Here is a 26,650-nt window from a genome sequence, read left to right as displayed (position 1 = left end):
TGTTAGTAGATTTTCCTGTGGTGACCTATAGCAGCAAAGTACAATTGTGAATTTTGATTCTATTTTACAAGTTATACCACATATCTCGAAATCTTTCTCAACACAGAAATCATTCAATATCATGTCTTTGACATTTGAGTTGTTTTTGGTAAATATAGCAACTCCCCCACAAGTGGTATTGGTTCTACAGAAGTAAGTACTCAAAGAAAAGTTCTCTATATGAAATGTCTCAGCGGAATCTTTTTCGAACCAAGTTTTAGTCACGCATATGAAATTCACTTTGAAATTCGTTATATCTATAATTAAATTATTGATTATTTGATAATTCACACCTTTTATGTTCAGAAGAAATAGACATGGATCAAATGTTACATGTTTGTTGTCGGACTCCTTCCTCCTCCTGAATAAATAAATATAGTTTAAAAAACTGAAAAACACGCTTTTAAAGAACATCGAACAAAAAGTTGAAAATATTTTTTATAATTAAGCTTAAAACAATAACGAACGAAAAATACTAGTATTATTGTGAAAAATGCGACGGGCGCTTGATATACAAAAAATATGGCATAAAGCGCCCACACTTTTTCATAATAATAGTGGTATTTTTCGTTCGTTAATGTTTTAAGATTATTAAAAAAAATTAAAACAAACAAACAAACATACAAACATAGAGGTGAAGCTAATAAAAGCATGATAAAAAAACGACTAATACAGGCCTCTTTAATAGGTACATACGAGGGGTTGCGAAATGGCGGCAATTCTGAATGATGTATCGAAGGCAAATGAGAAGCGAATTGAAAAGGTGTATGAGTCATGGTTGTTATTACAAATGATAGAAACCTTGCATTCATTACCAACATTGCATTTTCTCATATTTACACAAGGTAATTCTATGTCGAGTGAATATATACTCATAAAAGTTCATATCAAATGATATCCATCACTCATTTGTCAAAGTTGCGTAACTAGAACTCACAACTACCTACTGAGTAATTCATAACCTAAAATGTTTCACAAGTAGAATTTGGAACCTCTGGCGTAAAATGAATCTAAATAAAACACTTTTCCAACACCAGAACAAAAATACTGTCTCTCTACGCGCCTTTCGCTAACCAAGTCAGTATCATCAGAAGATAACTAAGACTCAATCAGAGTCGCTAACTAAGTTAGTATCATCTCCTGACGATACTAACTTGGTTAGCGAAACGCGTTTCAAGAGATAGTATTCTGTTTGGTGTGGCAAAAGTTTCTTTAATAGATTCAAATGTTTTACATTAGTGGGTAATCATATACGATAAGTATAATATATTACAATGCAGTCAACAAAATTATAAACAAAATAAAATTAAAATAAAAAACAGATTTGTTTGTAGGTGGTTAACAATGTTTCGTGATGCATTTCATTAGTTCGTACTTCCATTGTCTAATATGATATAAAATGATTTGAAATCCCTGAAAGAATCTGTAAAAAAATTAAAAAGGTTATCCGAAAACAATTATATTAAACAAAAAAAAACTTAAATTATATTGGAATAAAATACAAGCAGCAACCAAAAAATAAAAAATTTAAATTATTAACACGAGATGGAAATTAAAATATTATTAAGAAAAAATTAAAATTAAAAATTAAAAGATTCCAAACCAATATACTTCAAAACGTTTCGATTGTTGATGTCCACAATCGTCTTCGGGTGATAACTGCTCCGACTTACCTCTAAATCATTCGAGTACTTTCATCAATCCTCTCTTTCCTCTCTCCGCTTCATCGGTTTTAGCGGAAGCTGACCGTTTGGCGGGAGTTGGTCGTGTTCCGCTTGATTGAAGTTTTCCATGTGTTGCGTATCTTTACGCTGGCTTGGCTAAATGCGTTGCGGCTTTTTTGAATTTTCTCCTGAACCACTGTTCCTCCTTGTGGATGATTTCAGCTTGAACCCACTTAATGTTATATTGATGAGTCCAAACATGCTCTGCTATTCCTGATTTGCTGTTTTTCCCTCGCTGTGTGTGTTTCTTGTGCTCGGCAATTTCACAATGGAGAAGAAAGTCCACAACGAATTGCTATTTTCAGACGAATTGGTGAAGAGGACAGACACTGAATGGAAAACATCTGTATATTGAAAACCCACTCACACAGGACAGTATCCGAACCGGGAATCCAAACACCATCAATCGACTAAGAAAGGGATCATCAAGATTCTACTATACCAAGCTTTCGGGCTCTGTAATACAAAGGAAGGTCTTGAAAAGGAACAAGGCATCATCAAAAATGACCCTCAACGAAATGGTGGAACAGGCTTTAGCCAGAAGGCAGCAAGAGACAAGGAAGAGCCATAACCAGTACTTGTACTATATATCAGAGGATTGTCGGAAAGGATAAGAAGGATTGGGTCCAAGTATAACATAAGAACCTCTTTCAGATCTGGGAAAACTATCCGTAGCAGCCTTACGATTCAAGGAATTGCAACTACCAGATACTCTGCGAGTGCGGAGAATCATACATCCTTGAAACTAAGAGGCCATTGAAAGTTCGCCTTGCCGAGCACAAGAAAAACAGCGAGGAGAAACCAGGAAACCAGAGCATGTTTGGACTCATCAACATAACATCAAGTGGGCTCAAACTGAAATCATTCACAAGGGAAAACACTGGTTTAGGAGAAAATTCACAACATATGGAAACCTCTAATCAAACGGAACACGACCAACTGCCGCCAAACAAACAGCTTCCGCTAAAATCGATGAAGCGAAGAGAGGGAAGAGGAGATAGGTGAAACCACTCGAATGACCTATAAATAGTCAGATCTCGATATCAGATCGAAACGTCGTGAAGTAACTTGGTTTGGAATCTTTCAATGTTTTATTTAAAGTTTAATTTTCTTTGGTGGTTGCTTGTATTTGATTACAGGAATCTCGAATCATATTATATAATATTAGACAATGGAAGTTCAAATAATGATCATTCAAAATGAATAGTACAGCATGTCGACTTCCAAATTAAAACTATCACTTGCACCACCACGAATCAAAAATCCAGGGTTCAAAAAATAATCTGAGAGTACATTCACGTCCATTAGCTCCTGAACTTTCGGCATGAATAAGACGAGTACAAGCTGGTCTCAAAACCGTTCCTTGAGGCACTACATTTACTACTAACGACGGACTACGTGTCCAATTGGTAAAGTCTTCATCAACATTTTTTCATTAGCATTTGCTATAAAATATATAAAATCAAACAAAAATCCTGTCTAGAAGTTCAAACAACTATTTACATTGCATTTGGCCATGAGATGTGAATTTACAGTTATATATTGATGTCGGTTTAAACATCGTTTTTTATTGATTTCTGTCGATATTTTCATCACGAATTTCAACTTTTGTATAAGCATTGTTTGCCATCACTTCTCCCCTTTATTTAGATATTCCCTTGTCAACACTCATCTCAATTTCCTTTCCCTAGGAACAGTGTAAGTTATTGCCAGATAAATAATAGTACATACATATTTCACAGGAAATATTAGATTGAAAGATTAGAATGAGAAAGAATGGAAATTCCTAAGCATTTCATTTTTATTGTTAGATAATATAAATATTCATGGTGGAAAATGTGAATTTTCGATTTTTCAAAATAATCAGACCGTATTTTGCAGTAGAGTATGTCATAAGCAGTGTTTCTCAACATAACATCTCAACATAACATCTCAGTGAATAATGTATGTGATGTTGAGCATCAAACGAATCCACTTAGGTTATGTCAATTGTTCTTATTAGTACAACTGTACTTATTTTCCTGAAGATGTCGAGAGTTTAGGGAGTCATGTCTACGAAGTGAGACTCATTAGTATTTACCAAATATTACACACCCCTTTATACATAGAGAACATTTCGTTCAAACATAATTGTTAAAGTATATGGCTATGACCAATTGGAAATGTTTGAATCAATATATAGAACTTGGAGAACTTCCGAAAAGAAAACGAAAAACTCCACCTTCAACAACTTCTTTTTGTTATAATAAACATTCGAATACCTACACGAAAATAACTTTTTCTTATTCAGTTTGTATTCCAAATAGATCTATTCGAAAAATTAAACACTTGATACTTGAAAAACTTAATACTTTATGCCATTGGAAAAAACAAATCTGCTGAGTCCCAATGACAAATCGTAAAGATATTCATGAGAAAATCAAATATGTATTCACAACAATAAGAATTTCGTTCTCTGAAAATGGTATACTTGTTAAGAGAGGCTTGGTGGCATCTGTCTCATTAATCCACTCACGAGTCGCCCCTGCTAAATGCTCAAGTTTCTTCACTTTGAAGGATCTGCCATCTTTCGTTCAGTTACTGAAAGTACACAGTAGGTAACTCTAACATCACACATTGTAGTGAAGGAACCTGCGACATCTAGTCAAGACACTTTTTTACTTGAATATCAGATGTCGCCATGAAATTCCGACATTACTGTTTTCATTGTCAACTTGGGAATAGGATGGGATTTTTATCACTATCGAGATCTCAATATAATGAAACGGCAAATGTGGTCTTTTACGGACTTCGTAAAGGAATAATTGTAGTATTTGTTTTCACTGCAAAAACTTGAAAATTTCTTGGAAAAACTGAAATCTTTCATAATCATAAACTTTTTTGAAGTGGAATGCTAAATGATGTGAAAGTACATTCTTTTTAAATGCGGATTTGATTTTTTAACTACTGTAGTATATGCTTCATGGCGGGTTTATGCAACAATAACAGAGAACTAAACACATGTTAACATAACCTCAATTATTCTTCATTTGATATTCCACTATCTACATTTGATATTCCACTATATCTACTATCTACTACAGAAAATAATTCCATAGTAACGCAGTTAACAGATGGTTCCAGATTGAAATCATAGATTACTATCTGTGATAGTAAACAAAAATGTTTCCAACATTTTATCAATAATTTTTACTATACCCTAATAGATACAAATTTGAAACAATCATTTTAAAATTTCGGTAGTCAGTCGCAATTGTATAGGTATTTGTAAATATTTAGTATTCGATGCATGCTCATTTTTGTTTTGATCTGATCTCTCATTTATTAGGTAAATGTTTTCCAACTTTCTGGGTACAAGTTTCGATTACTATAAGTTGAACTCTGAATTTTTAATACTATTAGTCGTAGAAGACATGTTGCATAAATCTAGTGTTTCATACAAATAATACATTTTTTTTAGATATATCATAGCCTCCGTGGCGCAATCGGCTAGCGCGTTCGGCTGTTAACCGAAAGGTTGGTGGTTCGAGCCCACCCGGGGGCGGCTTTTTTTTATAAGTTTTTCTGTAACTTTGCGTCAGAACTTTAAAATCGATAGTGTGTAAAGTCATCATGATACGCAAAAAGTTTATTTTTATAAGATTGATAGTTAAATATTGTATGGTTATATCGATACTTTTTTGAAGGTCACCAAGAAGTAATAAAAATACTTTTTGGTAATTAATTTATTAGGGTTGTAAAGTTCGGTTCTTGGAGTAGAAAACTGTAAAAGAATGAACGAGTAATATCACATTTGAGTTTCTGCATGGATTCTGGATTTCTGTAAGAGATAGAGAGTTGAATTGGGGCAACGTTACCTATTTTCAAGTATGTAGGGACTAGGTATTTAATGATACTAAAAAGTCGACTCTAGCTCTCTTGGATCTGGAGGTACAGAGGTAAAAATAAAATTTTTGAAATTCAATTTTTGGCTGCATCTGTATCTTTATTCCCAAGTACATAAGAAATCCATTCACAGGAACTTTGAGGATAAAAATTCTTTGAATATTGAACAAAACTCATTTTCTGTAGAGAATATAGGAGTTTTTTGTGTAAGATACATTATTATTTTTGTAATGCTGAAAGCAGATTTAAGCCTCTGAAACATTGAACTGAATATCTGTACAATTGCATTTTTTGATATACAAAATTATTAAATACAAGTTACCTATTGACGAAAAGAACGTTTCTTGTGAAAAATACTTAGAATTTACGAGGTAACTGTCCAGGTTGGAATGAAAAGTTTACTCTTCTACACCTGTATAAAGTTCTCTATTAAAATGAAAATAATGCCGTTTTCCAAGTTGCTACCAACTTCCTTGATTTAAATGTAACACCCTGTATATTTTCACATTTTTGAATACTTGTCATAATTATACTGTGAGTTTGTGCAATATACCCTATACCAAAAATGAACCATTCTCGAGATATTCATTTGTTTACTAAAAAAAACTAGGTACCTACTCGGGTTTCGAGTGATTCCCCCGATGCATCCAAAAAAAGATTTTGGAGCAGCTGTTGACACATCCTCTAATAAGTACATATTTCAGTTACCCACATCCTTCACCTTTTTTTCAGCTGAACTCTATGGTCTATATAGAGCTCTCGCGTATGCTTATTCCAGAGCTAACCAAAATCATATAATTGTCACTGACTTCCTTAACGCAGTTCATACCATATAGCAGCTTCACACCAAAAGTTTCATTGCATTAAAATGTTGGTAAAAAGTGCGTCACAAAATCAGTGGAATGAGTTCGTACCACAGTGACAATTGACAACGTTATCCAGAAAAGCTCAAAGAAATCGACTTCGTCTAGGCCTAGGTCACACAAAACTAACATAACACTGAAGAACCACGATGTCAGGCGTGTGATGAAAAACTATCAATGGAACATTTATCCATTGAATTCCCTTCTATATGATCCAATGACAGCAATAAGACAAGACAAGACAAGAAAACTGTAACTTGAAAAACTTGAAGAATTTCTGTTGTCATTAGACTATATTGAATTGAAAAAATTATAACCCGCTAATAATAACCACGAGAAAGATGCGATAAATCAAATTGAAAAAACACAGTTATTGATGGTCGCACTCAATTTAGATACTTGTATACAGGTTGTTTCAAATTCGATTCTCACCATTGGGATCTCGGAAACTATGAGAGATATGAAGATGGTCAAATGAGGACTAAGTTGCAGATTTACCTGACTAACCATATACCGTTAAGAAAGTTCTAAAATTCCGAGTATATCCGGAGATATTCGGAAAAAACAGAAATTTTATTTATTTTTTTATTTAATATTTTTATTTTTTTCTGGCTTTATTTTTCGAAGGATTCGAAAATGAATTGCACTTCCATATCGACACTTTTTCCTTGCTATATAATGGTGTTTTCATATTTACTATCCGACGTTTCGTCTTCCGACCACCATCATCAACTTTATTTTTTCTTAAGGGCGCTACATTGGATACTTCCTGTTTTGAATGGAACCAGATTTAACTTTTCCAATGATGAATCATAAGTTATCAATCTATCCTTTTTCGAAAAATTGGAGATATTAGAAAAATCAATTCTTATCATAATAGGCTTTGACTTTTAAGTCTCTAAATTTGACTTTCAATTTATTACACTCAATGACATTTTGTTACTGTACAAGTCATTGAATTTTTGGCGAAAAATGGCTTTCAGAAATGGAGAAATACGAAAACCACATCGAACTATGTTCAATTTATTGGATCAAAATCTCACCGAGTTTGGTTCATTGAAAAGATAAAATCTGGTTCTATTGAAAACAGAAATAATCCAATGTAGCGCCTATAAGAAAAATTAAAGCTTATGATGGTGACTGGAAGACGAAACGTCGGAGAGCAAATCTGAAAACACCATTATGTAGCAGGGAAAAGTGTGGCAATCTGTATATTAGTTCCGGAGTAATGTTTTCATTATTTCGATACAGCTGGCATCATGAGGTCAAGTCATTGTCTGTTAAAGTCTTACTTCACTTGTTACCTAGAATTGAAACCTTTTGTGTAAAATGAATTTATTGAAAATGCTTTTCCCACATCAGAACTGAATGATTCTCTTGATGCGTGTTTGGCTAACCAAATTTGCAATATCAGGAATTAACGAAATCTCACAACAAAGTTAGAGCTATTTATATACATCTAGATGAACCATTTTCTTTCGTGATGAGGGTCATTTAATACGTGTCATGAGTGTCATTAAATGAACTCCTAATACTAGTTATTCTATTAGTTGTTATGGTATCTCACAATAACCAATTATTATTTTGAATCAGTGTCATTAAATGCCATTGATTTGAAATAACCTTCATGTCATGACTCCCACGACTATCAAGTCGTTTCAGCCCTTCAAATCTCCTGGAGATGATAATATATTTCCAGCTCTTCTTCAAAACGAACTGGAAATAATTTTTCCTATCCTCATCAAACTGTATAGAGTTAGTCTGGCGTGGAACTATATACCACCCAGTTCGTACCTCGGTTACTTTGGCAAGTTCAGCAATATTTCGTATTTTCTATTCTCTTTCCCGAAACAGTGAAAAATGTATTTTGAAGGCATCATGAATATTTGAAATGAAGGAAATTATAGAAAATAGTGAAAACTAAATGAAAAATCCGAGGAGGGGGCGGTATACCTCTGTCAACATTTTAATCAGACGCCGTGCCACCTTTATATTTTGTTATATTGTTAACAAAAGGAAACGAAGAAGTATAGCAGTGACGAAATCAAAAAAACGGCCGTCGGAGGCGCAACAAAACCACCAATATTTTTATTAGAGTCTCTGCCACCTTCATATTGTGTTGAAGTGGTCACAACTGGAAATAAAGGAATATGGCAGAGGTGAAATCAAAAAACCGGCCGTCGGGGGCGTTACAGATGAGGCAATATATTTATTAGAGTCTCTGGCACCTTCATATTTTGTTATAGTGGTCACAACTGGAAATAAAGAAATACGGCAGAGGTGAAATCAAAAAACCGGCTGTCGGGGGTGGTACAGATGAAGCAATATATTTATTAGAGTCTCTGGCACCTTCATATTTTGTTATAGTGGTCACAACTGGAAATAAACAAATATGGCAGAGGTGAAATAAAAAAATCGGCCGTCGGAGGCGGTACAAATCCACCAATATTTTTATTACAGTCTTTGCCACCTTCATATTTTGTTATAGTGGTCACAACTGGAAATAAAGAAATATGGCAGAGGTGAAATAAAAATACCGGCCGTCAAGGGCGGTACAGATCCAGCAATATTTTTATTAGAGACTCTGCCACCTTCTTGTTTTCGTACAGTGTTAAAAAATGGAAATAAATGAATATGTCAGAGGTGAAATCAAAAAACCGATCGTCGGGGGTGGTACAGATCCAGCAATACTTTTGTTAGAGGCCCAGTCACTTTCATATTTTGTTGTGGTTTATTGATTAAGTATAAAGAGAAATGACAGATAGGAAATTAAAACCGGCACATGCAAAATAAATACAAAATTATAACCAATGGATGGCAATGCAAACTGAATTATATTACTTATTATAATCTCAAAAAAAAACAAAATGTAAATCACATCCTAAAAATGCTATTGTATCATAAATCAAAAATTTCACAACAAAACAATCTCAAAACACAAAATATCTTAAAAATCTATATCGAAAGCCATTTGACATACACATCACTCAAAATCATAATCAATCAATAACAATACAAACTGAACTCTATACCACAATATAATATCAAAAAATTAATATGAATGAAATTCAAATCGAGAGCCTATTGGTAAAATAATACAAATTTATAATAAATAAGAGACACTGCGTACTGTATTCTACAGTGATTTTCCTTAAAGTTCCCCCCCTTTTATTTTTTGAATGGGTCATTTGAAAAATTTTAAACTTGGGATAATGAAATTGATGCTTGAATACTATATTTTGGAGTAAAATTGACGAATGAAAACTTCAAGATGGCGACTGGGGGCCATTTGGAAAATAAAAATTGAAAAGAAAGGGTGTCTTCTGATACATCATTTTGAAGCTCCTGACGAATACTTTATAACCCTAGAATATAAAGTCAATATCTTCACCTACTACAAAATGGCAGCACATTTAATAATTACTTGAATACATCGATGTTTAACTTCATAAATTGACGAAATAAGCTGACTACACTTGAGAAAATGTTTGAAACGGTCGGTTTTTTCATTTCACCTATGCCATATTTCTTTATATCCAGTTGTGACCACTTTAACAAAATATGAAGGTGGCAGAGACTCTAATAAAAATATTGGTGGATTTGCACCGCCTCCGACGGCCGGTTTTTTGATTTCGTCACTGCTATATTTCTTCGTTTCCTTTTGTTAACACTTTAACAAAATATAAAGTTGGCAGAGTGTCTGATTAAAATGCTGTCAGAAATATACCGCGCCCCCTGCTCGAATTTTTCATTTAGTTTCCACTATTTTCTATAATTTCCGCCATTTCAAATATTCATGATGCCTTTCACTGTTTCGGGAAAGAGAATAGAAAATACGAATTATTGCTGAACTTTATTGCCAAAGTAACCGAGGTCCAGTTCATTGGCAGCAAGGGTGGTATATATATATATATATATATATATATATATATATATATATATATATATATATATATATATATATATATATATACCTAAAATGGGTCGAAAAGACCCACATCCTAAATCGGTACTACCAATCAGTCTTACATCCTTCCTGTTGAAAGGACTTGAGATGATAATTAGGAGGGTGGCATTATATGCATCCCCCTGAATAACCACCAGTGTGCTTATCAAACCAACAAATCAACAGATTTAGCATCAAACAACCTTGTAGAGAAAAATTCTCAATCCCTTGACAAGAAGATTGCGGTTGCTGTATTTCTCGATTCCGAAGGAGCAGTTGACATTGCACAACCTAAATGTATAGGATAATATCTGGCTAGGTAAGGTACAGAATCGACCATAACTGGCTGGATCTATGCCATGCTGGTAAAGAGAACTGTAGTCACGACTCTTCAAGGCGAGGCCATATTAGGTTCAGGGTCACCAGAGGCTACCCTGGAGGTGGGGTACTATCTTCCCTTCTGTGGTCGCCCCTGATGGATAGTCTGCTTGATGCTCTGGACAGAAGAAACGTAGATCTGCAAGTTTATGGAGATGGAGAAGGTCCACGTCGAGAAGGGTAGCTTGTAATATCCTCCAAAGCACGATGGACGTTGATCACAGTAGGTGCCTGAGGGAGCAGATGTCTGTCAACCCTAGCCAAAATGTGATAATTCCCTTCACCAGGAGAAGAAAATTGGACGATTTAACGCCACTTTTCCTCAATGGTGAGGTCATTCCATTCAGAACGGAGATGAAATATCTTGGCATTGTCCTTGATAAAAACTCACCTGAAACGCTCACTTGGAAAAAGTTCTACACAAAGCCAGATTGTCCCTATGGACGTGTCGAAGAATTTGTGGAGAAACTTGGGGTTCAGGTTCCAAACAAATCCATTGGATTTATGTGATGATAGTCAGAACAATGACTTATGGAGCAACTGCCTGGTGGCCATATGATTTACAGGAAACGGCTCAGGGAAAGCTCTCTGGCTTACAGAGATAGGCTTATCTGGCCAACAGTGGTGCCATCAATACCACACCGTCAGCGGCCATAGAGATCCTTCTGGATCTGCCTCCTCTCCACCTTTTTTTGGGGAGAGAGACTAGATGGACTGCATATAGACTTGTGCACATTGCTAATTGCACACATCTTTTAATGCAGAATGCAACAGACTGTTGGTTGACCCTGGAAGTTACAGCATTCTGGAAATGACCTCTAACTTTATGCCTTCAACTGTCAACCCCGAACTGGCTTATAAAGTACTGTTTTCGAGTAGAGAGAACTATATCCTCCGGGAGGAGGAAATATTCAGAGCAGATAGTTGTTGGTTCACAGATGGATCAGTCGCAGATCCAGGACAGAGATATCAACCTGCCTAGGAACCTATGCAACTGTATTTCAAGCGGAAAATTACGCTATTTAATTGTGTGCGGAGATATTGGAAGAATCCAACCTCACACACAAGTCAATAAAAATATTCAACGAACAGTCAAGCGGCGTTGGAAGCTCTTGGCTCCTACCGAGCAACGCCAAAATTAGTAGCAAATTGCCAAAAACGACTCTCCTCGATAGGAAGACATAACAGATTGTCTCTGATCTGAATTCCTAACCATACTGGCCTGGAAGGCAATGAGGCTGCTGATTCCCTTGCAATGGAGGGTGCTGCAAGCAGCTTCATCGGAGCAGAACCTGTCATTTTCATCGCAAAACAAACATTGAACACCTGGATGGTAAGAAGATTCATGGACTTTTGACAGAATCTTTGAGGATTCGCTCACTCCAACTCCAACTTTCGAAGCTTGATACCAAACAATTGTTGGATCATAGTCGGTATGAACTACGATGTCTAACAGGCCTTCTCGTAGGTCACTGTCATTTGAATCATCATATGCATTGACTCGGTCTGTCGGAAGACAATGTGTGTCGATTCTGCTTGGAAAATGATGAAAAAGCAGAGTGTGAATATGTGTGAGCCACAATGAACCCTTGCGGGTTGCGGTGGAGTGTCGAATAGACTGACTCACTTTTGAACTAACCTAATCCAACCCATTATCGAGGGTAATGATTCTTCCAGAAGTATGTGAAATTTCCTCATTTGTAAAATTCGATTGTAATCATCCCCCGATGATGGTAATTTGGATAGCGAAATGCGAGTCGAGAGACATATTATAAGACGATTATTATACATCCAATGGAACAATTTTCCAACACTAAAACATAAACACTATTTCCATTATATACAATACATTGTCCATGTAAATAATACTTTTTTCCGACCGCGAAACGTGATACATTGAAATAATCACAAAATAATTGATATTCTGTATCACGACTATCTGATTGATGAGAAGTTCAGTCGATTTCTTACCTTTAGCGGCCACACCAAACACTCGGCCCATATCAGGTTGAGTTATAGTTAGGGCAGGTTCTTTCTTGCCTTGAATAGTGTACAAACCAGCTCTGGGGCAAGTCACCCTTTTGTTTTCCCGGTCAGCAATGCATAATCTATCCATCGGCTCTATAAGAGCCAACGCATGAGGAATTTGCAACGTCAGAAATTCTAGAAAATAAAAAAAATACGTTTTATCCGCATTCAATATCATCAGGGAAGAAAGTATTTCTTTAAAAATAAGATTTTTTGTCACTTGAAAGAAGAGTGGATAATGATTAGCGACAAAGTAAAATATGTGATGGAATCGCTTACAACGTATTCAAGAAACACTTCATTGTGAGATTTTTACTGAACACTTACAAAAACGCAACACGTGTTTCACTATACAATAGCTTCTTCAGGCGTGTCTTTACTTAACATGGAGGTCTGATCGAAAAAGCTCTCAGATCTGCTGATCCTCTTTCGTGTTTAGTCGTTTTTTTTATTATTTTTTTTTTCAAGTATTTATTTCAAGTATTGCATGTACAAAATTATTATAATTTTGTACATGCAATACTTGAAATAATATAATTTACAACAATTTTATCTGTGCACATTAATTTCACCCAAAATTTTGAATTATATTTGATGATTGGAAGAGGGAAGGGATAACAGCAATAGTGGGTGTATTTACTATCGTTGAATCTTATAGAAAGCTTCCTTGTTTTTCAGGATATAGTTCTTTATTTCAGTTTTGAAATTCTTTAGTTTGTCAATTTTTTTAAAAGCTATCGGTATTGCATTGCAAAACTTTGGATCGAAAAATAGAAACGTTCTCTGGGTTATAGTTTTTTTAAATGTATGAATTGCTGATTCTTCATTTCTAGTTTGTCTGGTTGGTTGGTCTGATCTGTTTTGAAGTGGGTTTTTAGTTGTGTATACTCGGATCATACATTGATGAGCATACAATAGACTGATTGTTCGATAATTAAAACTTGTGTTTTCCAGCAATTCAAACCGGGTCTCGTCATACTATTTTTGATCCATATCAACGATACTCTCAATTTTGCCTGAAGCTTTTTTTTCCTTTCTGCCTCCCTCATTGACCATCATAACAATTTATTGTCGCTACGTACCCTTTCACAAGCTATTGTAAATGCATCTTTAACTGGTAAACAGCCAAAAAGAAAAGCGCAGATATTAAAATAATTATTGATAAAAAACTACAAATACAATGTACATAATAAAGTGTCAACTCAAAAACTGAGTAGATCAGCTTTTATTATTAGAACTATCAGAATAAATATGAAACAGAAAATTGACAAATGCATACTTCCATCGAAACATAGAGACTTATGCAAAGATCACTTCGCAAACCGCAAAATTTTCACCATCATCCACTTATTTATTTTAATTTTAATTATTAGAAAACGATGATTTTTTGCAGAAAAAATATATGAGCGTACAGGGTGTTTATCAAACATGCGACAAAAATTCAAGCTATCATTCCTTGGACTATTCTAAGGATATTTTCGCCTTTGATGATTTTTGATAGGGCGCTTTGTTTCGAAGATATGGAGCGGAAAAGAATTTTGACAATAACAATTTATTACCAAATATTACATGTAATCAGTTAACTAGTTTAAGTGTTCCAATAATTTTTCTGAAAGAGGGGTTGGTTGGGTAACATGATCAATTTTTTCGAATTTAATTAAATTCTTCTTCGAAGCTCTGTATTTATGAAAGTTCATTGTTACAGAGCCCTGAAGAAGAATTTAAATAAATTCGAAACGTCGGCAAGAGTACAATTGTTTTTTAAGAAAAAATGTATCCTGTTAACCAACCAACTAACCCCCTTTTCAGAATTACATGTAGCCGTTTGTAGTAGGTGAATGGAATATTGTTGATAGGTAGGTACCAACGAAATCGTTAGATTTTTTTATTACTTGGTAGATCCAGTGTAGTACGCTATACTTTTATTTCGGCTACGTTAATAATTTTCAAATTACCAGAATTGTTCATCTTCTCTTTTTTATGGTCTTTGCTTACCTTCGGCGCAGTAGACCAGTATACCAAAATTGTTATTGTCGAAATGCTTTTTCGCCCCGTTTTTATGAAGGAAATGGTCCAACATAGGTAAAATCATTTTCGACTTGGTTCATTACTGACCTGAAATAATTTATGTTTAAGATCAGACTATTGAGTTCTCGATGACCACACAAACTGGAGAATACTTTGTTTGAAGGTGATTGACAATGTTTCATGATTCATGATGATTTTCTGTCACCCGAAGACGATTGTGGATACTAACAATCGAAACGTCGTGGTTGTAACTTAGCTTGGAGTCTCTTAACTTTTTATTTTTATTTTTTGTTCAATTGTTCTATTTTCACTTGTATTTAATTTCACTATTATTTCATTTCAGGTTTTTTTTGCTTAATTTTTGCTATTTGCTATTAATTTTTCAAATTTTTCAAATTTTTCAAATCATTTTATATGATATCAGACAATGGAAGTCCGAACCACTGAAATTCATCATGGAAAATACTGCGGAATATAAGAGGTCAATATTAAGGTACTGAGATTGTCTCAAACAGTTTCGTACGCAATCTAGAGAATTATTTCATTTAGAATGGGAGATGAAAGTATATTGGGCAAAGTTTTGAACTAAGTGCAAACGCACCTCAATACTATCGATTTCGCATTCATTAATAACTTTCAACTCGACTAAAATATCTTCTGCAAATGTGCCGTCACCTTTTGAATATTAGTCTGAGCAGCAATTTCTTTCAGCACTTATTTATTTTTTATCCCATTATTTGAATTGAATAACCTTATTTCGATAAAATTGATCTTTACCTGAAGGACCAGGAATAACTCTGAGAAGAACTCCGAGAGCATTATATTTGAGAATTCGGCTATTACAGTAACCATCAGCTAGAAAGATTTCTCCAGTGGTTGCCACGGCAATGGAGGTGGGCATGCACAAATGTTTGGGGTCAGGTCCTGGACGAAAACGTTCACCAAATGTCAAAGTTGGTTGTAATTCTCCAGGTTTGAACTGAAAAAAAAATGATGATCAATTTTTTATACTGCTCTTTGAAGTACATTATACAAGAGATAGTTAACGGAGTTTCACAGTACATTTCACTGTCGGAGTTCTCTTTTCCTCATCTCAAACTAGTTGTTTACTTATGATGGAAACAATATCAGACTATCATCTTGAATATTTCATTTGGATGAATGACTCAGTTAATCAGACGTTGTGACAGTTGCTTTAAGAAGACCGTTTTAATCTTCGAACAGCCTTCATAATTTGAGCGCTACTCAAAATACAGCAAGATACTGAATATAGGATATAGAAAACAACTTTTGTCTGATTTTCACTAAGTTTTTTATTTGTTACAACCGGTTTCGATTTGTTGAACTGATACATTTTGTCAAAACAAGTCCTTAAATATACAATGATACAGTCAGGTACCTGCAATAGGAAAATTTGTAGAACATCGGCCGTGAAAACCTACACACCATCTGAAAACAATTTTTAAAAGTCAATGCCATATTCATCAAACAGAAAAAATGAAGAGCTCGATATCTATCTGTCTGGCTGTTCTGTTCAAAATCTGTGCTATTTAAAATCTGTTTTTCCCTTAACAAACTGTTGCACCCCTACGAACGACAACCATCAGAAGTCGAAACTTGTGCAAACTAAAGACTAACAAGGTCTTATCTTTTAACGTGTGAAAATCGATCGTTCATCCTAGGGCTTCAACTAGCGACCAACGTGTCTGTCGAATCGCGGACTGCGATTCCAAGAATTGCATTTACCGGATACCCTGTGAGTGCGGAAAATCCTTTATTGGTGAAACTAAGTGGCCATTGAAGAAAGAGCACAAGAAACACACACAGCGAGGGAAAACCAGCAGATCAGGAATAGCAGACCATGTTTGAACCCTTCAACACAACATCGAGTGGTCCCAAGCTGAGATCATACACAGAGAGAAACATTGGTTTGGGAGAAAATTCAAGGAAGCCGCATACATGTTGTCCAACAACGTATTCAACCAAGCTAGCGTAGAGATACGCAACATATGGAAACCCATCATCAAGCGAAAAATGACCAACTCCCGCCAAACGATCATCTCCCACTGAACCAGTGCAGCGGAAAAAAAATGAAAAGCGGGGATAAGTGAAAGTACTCGAACGACCTATAAATAGTCATCTCTCGGAGGAACCAGTCCAGTCATCACCCGAAGATGATTGTAGATACTAACAATCGAAACGTCGTGAACTAACGTGGCTTGGAGTCTCTTAACGTTTTTATTTTTATTTTCATTTTATTTCTTTGATTTCAATGTTTGTTCAATCGTTCTATTTTTACTTGTATTTTATTTCACTATTATTTCGTTTCAAATTATGTTTGCTTAATATATTTGTTATTTTCAGCTATTCATTTTTAGTTCTTCTTTTTTAATTGTTTCAGGGATTTCAAATCATTTTATATATTAGACAAGGGAAGTCCGAACTAGTGAAATTCAAGATTGCAATATAATTTGAAAGCGGTAAAAATGGTAACTGACATTTTGGCCTGTCACTGTTATCTGCAATAGGACTCACCTATGACGGAGAATGGACTCACATTAATTCATAATGTAAATATAAAGATACACGTTTCTAAAACACTGATTGAGATCAACAGACAGAAAGCGAGAACACATTTTATTGTATATTCCATATGTTTTATAAAAACATTACAGTATCTAACAGTAATTTTGGGATTAAACTCCTAAAGCTTGTACGAATTTTAAGGTGCGTATTCACAAAAAAGCAAGCACGAGCGAGCATGAGCGAGCATGAGCGAGCATTCGTGTATGTTTGCTCGTGTTCGCTCATTATTGATTATTGATGCAGAATGCTCGTTCACTCTCGTTCACTCGTGCTCGCTTTTTTGGTGAATACGCACCTTTACACGTTAAGGTGCGTATTCACCAAAAAAGCGAGCACGAGCGAGCCTGAGCGAGCATTCGTGTATTTTTGCTCGTGTTCGCTCATTTTCGCTCGTGTTTGCACGACATATTGATGTCTCGTCCACACCGGAGTGGATATCTTCAAGTTCGTAGTCGTAGTTGATCCATCTACTTTGTGCGAGCACCTTTTGATGTACCGCCTTCTTCTCGATCTTTTCTGAACGCGAACAAGCATACGTTCGCTCGCTCGCTAGCCCGTACTCACCAGACGATTATTAATGCAGAATGCTCGTTCACTCTTATTCGCTCTTGTTCGCTCGTGCTCGCTTTTTTGGTGAATACGCACCATAAAGGTACGCACCTTTAAGGTGCGTATTAACCAAAAAAGCGAGCACGAGCGAACAAAAGTGAACGAGCATTTTGCATCAATAATCGTCTGTTGAGTACGGGCAAGCGAGCGAGCGAACGTATGCTTGTTCGCGTTCAGAAAAGATCGAGAAGAAGGCGGTACTACAGGTGGGTATTCACCAAAAAAGCGAACATGAGCGAACACGAGCAAACATACACGAATGCTTGCTCATGCTCGCTTTTTTGGTGAATACGCACCTTTACACAAACAGTAAACATGTTTACGAGTCAGCATTGTGATACGAATAAATGATGAATCAGTACTTCAGGTAACATATTAATAAAAGAGTTGACTCTCTGATCATCACCTGAATTTTCAATCTAGATTATTATTTATTAGATCCTAAATGCAAATGGTACCTTGAATGCTTGGTGTAGGGCTACATCTGTGACCCACAAATTGTCGTGTCTATCCACTGTCAATCCATGCGGCATATAGAAGAGATCTGCTCCCCATTTTCCCAGTACTTTTCCAGTCTGTGGGTCTAAAGTAAGAACGGTGTGTTCCTTGATTGGTCCCAAATGGATATTTTGGTAATGGTTCGAATTATTGAAAGTGCTACAAAATTCAAAATTGGATCAGTATAATTCATTCATCAGATATTTTAGTGAATCAGAAGTCTAGTTCTAACATGGTAAGTTTCTTATTTCTCCCAGGAGATTTTCTCTTTATTAATTTTTTCCATTATTTTGTATATGAAAGGAAGGATATTACAAAAAAATATCAGTTGAATGTGAAGTAAATTAGTTGAATGCAATAAACGAAAAATATTTCATGGAATAATCAGTAAATATAATGTGCCGGTGATAACAATATACTTAACAGTTAGTATAATGCTTCAGTACTGATAGTACCGTAGAAGAAAATAATTACTACTAAAGGAATCAGCAGGCTTTACACTACAATTTTCAAACATGAATTATATCAGTTTTGAAGAAATAATAATTATCATGTAGTGTCACCGTTTTTTCGGATTTACTTAGGTAGCATGGACATTTATTTTCCAGCTAACATTGTCAGTTTTCCTACGAGATTATAAATACCTACTACATATTAAATTTTTGTATGAGTAATCATGTCTTTCCTCAAATCTGAAACAAATCTGGGCACAATCATGTCGCTGGAATTGCAAAAGGCGCTTTTCAAAAACTGGGAACACTGTTCCGAACAAGAAAACTGTACACACCTCAGTAACTTTTGATACTTCATAATGCTCAGATAAGACCTTCTTTGAAGTATTGTTCTCATGTATGGAGCTCCGCCCCTAAGCATACCCTGAAGCTGCTAGATTCCATCAAAAGGAGAGCCTTTCGCCTGATTAGAGACGCGAATATCACTCGCAACCTTGATAGTCTGGAACATCGAAGAAAAGTTAGAGATTTGTCTCTGTTCTATAGATACTTTCACGGAAGGTGTTCAAGTGAGCAGAAATACGCGACGAACTGTGACTGCTCATCATTATGAGGTTCAACTCAGAAATTCAACTAGAAATTCACTGTTCAAGAACTCTTCCACTTGGAGAACTGCATTTATGTGGAATAGACTTCCTGAGAACGTTTCTCCAAATGGATTTAATCTCCAGCGATTTGAATCCAATGTGAATCACTACTTTCGCACAGCACCGCTCATAAAGCACCTTGAGGATTTTCCTGTAGTGCTTGTGTTTTGTTCACTAAAAACAATTCCGTTTTGGTGAAGGGGTGTTGTTCTAACTGTATGCACATGGTGAATGGAGTCCCACAAAGCTCTTTACTGGGACCTGTGCTATTCGTCATCAATACGCAGATTTATATTTCATTTTTAGAAAAAGATCTCCATTCAGCAAACTTCCAACTAAATTCAGATATCAAATTTATCATTACCGTATCTTTCAAATTCTCTTTATGAACCGTTCTAAATCCATTATTCAGTTGAAAAAAAATACGCAATCGATGCCACTCCTTGGACATCCATATTGGAGAAATACCCTTTGTCTGTCCGACAATTCGAGAAATCTTGCTTTCAATATCAATAGCTTGTGACTAAATTATTCAGGTAGAATAATATAATATTCGATAAAAAAGGAAAAATCATCTTGTGTGATTGTCTTGTGTCTTGCATCATTAGGCCTTTCTCACCTTAACTTCGTTTACTACCTGAACGTATGATTCAAATCTAGACTTACGCCACCACTGCATACATCGAGTCAGTTTCGATCGTCTTTCTCATAGGCTCTGTAACAAAATTCCATTCGTTCCTTCAAATGCGCAAACTGAAAAAATGTCTTCTGTCAGGTGAGTTATTATTATGATTTTTTGTTAGTTATAATCCGTTATTAGTTGTTGTGCTATGTCGAAACTTCAGGGATAATTCAAAAACATGTAAATTTGCGTGTGTGCTTTATCTGCAATAGGTTAAGTTGTCACACCCTGTAATAATATAGTTCGGTTTTGGTTGAGGGGAAGAAAGCACTTGTGCACTCTTCTGGTGCAGACCAGTGCTAACTCTGCCCAGTTAATTTTCTCCGATGCTACCTGTTGTCTTCTACATTTATCAATAAAATGTTGGAAATAACTACATTTTTAACAACGTCTCATACACAAGAAATATCGAATCATTTATACAAAGTATATCTATTTTCAAGATCGTATAGTAATTTTTTTATCACAATGAATAATAGCCTGATAACGTATATTCATTTTCTTTATTGCAATCAGTTCAATATCGAAGTATTCTGTTACACATTTATTATCCTTTTCGATCACATCAATGAATTTTACTTCTTCACACTCCTCATTCATACCGACAATTTTCAGCATCGGTTTCTTATTTTCCGGTTTCATCTCATATTCATAACCAAGTTTTTCTCCAGTTCCTCTTTTTATGATATCATCAATTCTCCATTTCTCCGAAATTCAATTTTCGATACAGTAATTTTCATTTATGTCTTTCTTTCTTTTACTGCCGTCTTGTTTTTTCTTAGGATTTACAATGAAAGCTTTGGTTTCAATATTGAGATTATCAAGGCAAATGTTAGTTTTTGAGTTTGCGATATCCAATTTCGTTTTATGAAATGTTTGAATTGAAGACTCAGTGATATGGTGTGGTGAAAAATTGGCAACAGACTTTGCACTCTTCAAATTGAGCATTTCTTTTTAAATAAACTTCATTTCTTTCCAAATTGTTTTCATATCGCTTACTTTTCCTCTGAGTAATATGCGAATGTCTTTCTTTCGTATATTATTCGAGTTTTGGTCTCGATAATTTCTTTGAGCAAGTCAGTACTTTTGTTCTTAGGTAAGTTTCCAGTTAGTTTTTCTTGTGAATTTTGAACTCTTTTTGAATTTTTCATCTGCCTAGAATATGTTGACGCTTTCAATTTATGTCAAATTCAAAATTTGGGGTTATTCTTGATTTTTGTGGTATCTATCCAATATCTAATACTTTTTCAGCGAATATTGTCAATATGTTCAAACTTCGTTATACCTATATTAACAATATATTCGATTTTTTTCAATCCTTTTTTGAGATATTTCAATTCCATTAAATGAACTCTAATCCCTGTCAGGCTATGAATATACTAGAGAAACAGAAAAATCAAGTTATCCATCACATTTAGGAAGTTAATGCTTACATAAATAAAAAATATGCTCCTTCAATAACCATCTAACGGTGACTCGATATTTTTTGTCATTTAACAGTTAATTACGTGAAAAAAAACAACAAATATCCGACTCAGTTTGTCACAAGATATTAGTGACACTAAATAATTAAGTTACGTATCATATTCAGGAAGTCAAATGCTTACATGTACTTTTTTTGTGAACGTTTTTCAATGCAATGAAAATTTGGAAGACTTACTTTTGATCCCACACTCTATCAGCTCGATGAAAAATTACTGGTTGCAGAGCGGAGTTCACCGAAACTCCTGACACTTGTCCCAACTTTAGCGGCTCCTGTGGCCATTTCTTCACAGCTCTGGGCACGTCGGGTTTATCAACTGCTTCGTCAGTAACCTGTTGTTCCGCTTTAGAGACTTCCTGGAAATTGAACGAGCCATATTCAGAATGAATTTTTACGTTGGCAAGGGTATTTTTGGAAGAGATTAATTTCTGGGCATTTTAGTTTTCTACTTCTTCCAAAGAAAGAAAGATAGAAAGTAACTGTAACAAAACACTCTTCATAAAGATATCTAAATCATGTACAGAAATATGTTACGAATACAAACTGGAAAAAAATCCTTTTGGAACAACAAATTCCACATGAACATACTTTTGTTTGGGCGAATATTATTAACGGTTATAACTATATGTTATAATCTGGTGTGATACTATCATAGAAAGAAATATAGGCATATATTGGTTAGAAATGGCCGATACTTGATTAAAATCCATAAAATCCAACGAGTGATACAATCTATCACAAGATTTTCACTGTGAAAGTTTTACAAAAACTGCTACACATGTTACAGCTTCCCCAAGCGAGAATGTCGAGGAAGCTCTTGTATAGCGAAAGATGTGTCGCTGTTTTCGTGAAATCATTATGATGAAAATCTTGTAGTATATTGTATCAGTTATTGAAGGCAACAAATTACAAATGATGTAATCAGGATAACAAATTTCTCGAGTACAATACTTGATGTTATTGGCCAATAAATCTTGCAATTTGTTCGAACATGGGATATCAGATCACAAACTTTTTTCGAACTTGATGTTCCTAGTGAATCTAGAATCATTGAATACTGCTCTTTCAAAAATTTTAACTGGAATTGCTTCCTTGATGATTTATTTGGCATAACACCATCACCAAAAATGACTCTGATGAAAAAATTGAATTACCAGATGGGTTTTTATTGACCTTCTTTGGGTATTTTTACCTTCCACATTCTGAAAAATATGAAAATTATATAAAGATGATTTCTATCAACAAGAATTTGGCATGACTTGGGGTTCCCCTTTATGTCCCATCTTAAGTAACATATATATGGAGTATTTTGGAGAATCTTTTGTTGAGACTTACCAGAATGGTCCCAAAGTTTGGTGGAGATATGGTGACGATTTCTTTGCTATTTGGGATAGAAACCATGATGATCTGAATACTTTCTTGAGTTATATCAACGAGCGGAAACCGACAATAAAGTTCACAATAGAGATTGAACAAAACGGTCAACTTCCTTTTCTTGATGTAATGTTGAAGAAGTCATCAGATCAATTTGATACTAATGTATATCGGAAGAAAACACATACAAATAGATATCTTCACTACACATAGAATCATCATGGGAGTGTTGAAAATAGAATAATAATTGATCAGTTAATAATTTTTGAATTGCATATTGTTTTTGCTCTGTAGTAAAGCAAAAACATTATGCAATTCAACTGAAAATATCAATAAAGAAATATCGTTAACTTAATTTGTTTTGAAAGATTACGCTTATCCAGATTCGTTCATGAAGTCAACGATAAATGCAATAAAAAATATAGAGTAGAGTAGAAAATATAGCTGTACGAACAGCTTCACAAATTCAACAACATCCAACTTAACAATTACCGACTCAACATCCACCGACACCTTTCACAACCTTATACCTTACATTCTAGGACTATCTGAAAAAATAAGACGAATTGGAAATAGGTATGATGTTAGAACTTCTTTCAAAACAAAAAATATCTTGTTCTTGTGGTAAAAGTTATATTGGTGAAACTTCAAGACCATTGAAAGTGCGTGAGAATGAACATCGAGATTACATAAAAAATAGACAATTGACAGGATCTAAATTGTCAGACACATTTTGAAATCAGATGGTGAACATCGAGTTAAATGAAACAAGACAAGAATGATTACAAAGATCCTCACTCTAAGAGACGTAAGCTAAAATAATCAGCGTATATTTTTATATCTGGAGAAAATTGTATTTCCTTAGAAATAGATCGTGCTTGGCTACCCATCTTGAAGAATAATTTGGATAGTGGCAAAATGGCAACTGACTGATATTGTATTAAATCGAATGTTTCAAGTTGTCAATCAACAACATTGACATAATTTCACATTTCAAAACTCCTTTGACATATGTCGAAGAAGTTGAGAAATAAATAATCAGCAAAGGAATAACTGCAAATATCTTTGAATTTTCTGTCCATTTCTGAAGACGGAGGCAGATTTTGGCCTCGGAAACGTAAAGATAAGTATTGTATTGTTTTTTATCAATTTTTTTCATAGGTCAAATTGTTGAATACGACAACTTAATGATAAATAGAACATTTTTGTTCGTGAAAAATACTTTGATTTTACGAAGTAACTTATAAGAGAAAACTAAAAAGTTTGCCCTTTCTACAGTTGTATAAAGTTCTCCATTATAATTTTCAGATTGTGGGAGGTAAAAATACCTAATAAGAGGTCGAAAAAAAATTGACTGCAGTTTCTGACAATTCGGCCAACTGTCATACATTGAATAATTATTTCTCTACTACCTACAAACTGTTTCTAATGTTTGTGAAGAAAAAAAATGAATATTTACAGTAACTCAGTTCATATCTAACAACTTTTTTTTTCACTTGACTTTAATAGAAGTTCAGGATTGTCATTTGGAGTAGATAATATAAACTCAAGAATCTTACCACTCTGTAGCCCATTTATTGATAGATATATAGCTCATATTATCAATAGTTGCAAATGAAAGATCGTACTTTCCAATACTTTGGAGACACTGATTTGGTGTACCAATTCCAAATAAAAACAATCCCAAAGAATGTTCCCAAGGAATCCTTAGTTTGCTACCCACTGTCTCCATAATATTCAAAAGATTATTTATGACATAACCAAAATCTGAGATCGTTTCTCCCAGTACATAAAAAGTATGGTAGGCAGAGCTTTAGGATCACTTAAGCTCATTTGGAGTAATCGGCATATTCTCAATTTGAATTGAAGGGGTTATATTTTTAGGAGTGATTAATTTTTGGGAAAGAAAGTTTTTGGCTTTCTACTACTCCATTTCGATACAAAAAAAGGGATGAGGGAATCTTCCAAAGGAAGGAAGAAAGTAATCAACTTGAAAATAAGTAACTCTATACATGGATGTGTAGATCATGCAAAGAAGTAACTTTCAGACACAAACTGAAAGAAAGTCCTCCTCAATTTCATATTGAAAAGTACACTATGAGTCACTTGTTTTGAGTCACTTGAATTACTGTGACTTCATTTACGGACATTTTTAACGATCGTTGATAGAATGCGAGTTCAGAAGGTACAAAGTAGTTGTTGTAGACTTACGTTTGGGATGAAGAAATATGAACCTATCCCTCATAAACTCATTGAATGTAAGTGGTTCAACGTGGGAAATAGCAGACAACTTCACTCAAATGCCTTCGTAAAAAAAACTTTTGAATAATCCTGACCCACTAAGCCTGAAACGTTGCTTCACTTGTCGATCTCAAATCCATTCAAAGAATGAATGTGAGAAACAAGTCTACATTCACCGTGCCTCAGAATAGAACAGCAATTTTTCAAAGGCCATTTGTCTTTATTGCAATCTGTATGTACAATATGTTAGCAGAAGCGTTCAAAATGTAGAATATTATTAAAATCGAATACGAAATGAAAAATCTTTTACGTTCCAAACAGTGAAACTCAACAGGACACACTCTCTAACCACTCTACACATTACATATTATAAAATTTACCTTTTTTTCAAACTCGTCTTATATATGCACTGTTAAGTACCGGAACAATTTGATGCGCCAAATCATATTACCTTTCGTATCTATGTAATCTCTCTGATAATGAAGCAGTAAACCATAATTTGATTAATTGATCCACTATAATAAATCTCATTTGGTGCGTAAGCTCTTCTTATGGTTAAGTTGAATAGCCACAGCTAGACTAATTCAAAAAACGGTATTTGGAATCTATTTTATTCTTATTTATTTTTATTTTTTTATATTCTTCATTTCCTATGGATGGTTGAAGAGTAGTTAAATACAAGTATATGTATACGTATTTTTCTATTTGACTATGACTTGAATTTATAACAGTTACTTTTATAATGATTGTTTGGTTATTATTATAACCTTTCTTTTTATCAATGAGGCAAAAATAGTGTACACAGCTTTTACATTTTGTACCGATTTTAGTGAAATTTCTAATTATAATTTTTGAGTGAAAACTGATCAAAAGTCGAAACTGAAACGTCATTGCTTTCAAAAGTTTATTTATTAGACATAATAAAATGAATAAAATCAATTTGAATCCAGGACGATAACAACTAGTGAATAGTATATGATGCTGTAAGTAACTCAAATCGATATAACTTTTTTTCAATTAAATATTCGTCAGGTCCTCAAGAGTTTTCTGTGCTTGCCAAATCATTTTCTTTGGCAGAATATGAACGACAAGTTGACTAATATCTAGACTACTGTTACTTAGGTCACCTTCTACTCAACATAATGAAAATTTACAAGTTGCTTCCAAATGAATGATCTGAACCGAAA

The 26,650-nt window shown here is 34.5% G+C and overlaps 1 protein-coding gene and 1 non-coding gene across 3 annotated transcripts in view; one reads left to right on the top strand and one right to left on the bottom strand.

Annotated features, from left to right (window-relative positions):
- Positions 1-26,650, bottom strand: part of LOC111506733 (peptidyl-alpha-hydroxyglycine alpha-amidating lyase 2) — a 50,920-nt gene that overhangs the window by 10,928 nt on the left and 13,342 nt on the right. For both annotated transcript variants that reach the window (XM_074180738.1, XM_074180739.1), the window contains exons 2-5: positions 22,026-22,204; positions 18,545-18,743; positions 15,669-15,870; positions 12,807-12,998 (exon numbers count right to left, since the gene is read on the bottom strand). In XM_074180738.1, coding sequence (XP_074036839.1) covers positions 12,807-12,998; positions 15,669-15,870; positions 18,545-18,743; positions 22,026-22,204 — 772 coding nt within the window. The remainder of the gene's footprint in view (positions 1-12,806; positions 12,999-15,668; positions 15,871-18,544; positions 18,744-22,025; positions 22,205-26,650) is intronic.
- TRNAN-GUU (transfer RNA asparagine (anticodon GUU)) lies at positions 5,234-5,307 on the top strand. Its single transcript has one exon. It is a non-coding gene; the product is annotated as a tRNA-Asn (tRNA).

The sequence above is a fragment of the Leptinotarsa decemlineata genome, unplaced genomic scaffold, assembly GCF_025532065.1.
Source record: "Leptinotarsa decemlineata unplaced genomic scaffold, Ldec_3_MD MMD2_tig00026299_RagTag_RagTag, whole genome shotgun sequence".
NCBI lineage: Eukaryota > Metazoa > Arthropoda > Insecta > Coleoptera > Chrysomelidae > Leptinotarsa > Leptinotarsa decemlineata.
Note: the sequence above shows the minus strand (reverse complement) of the source record. Positions and strands in the feature narration are given on the sequence as shown.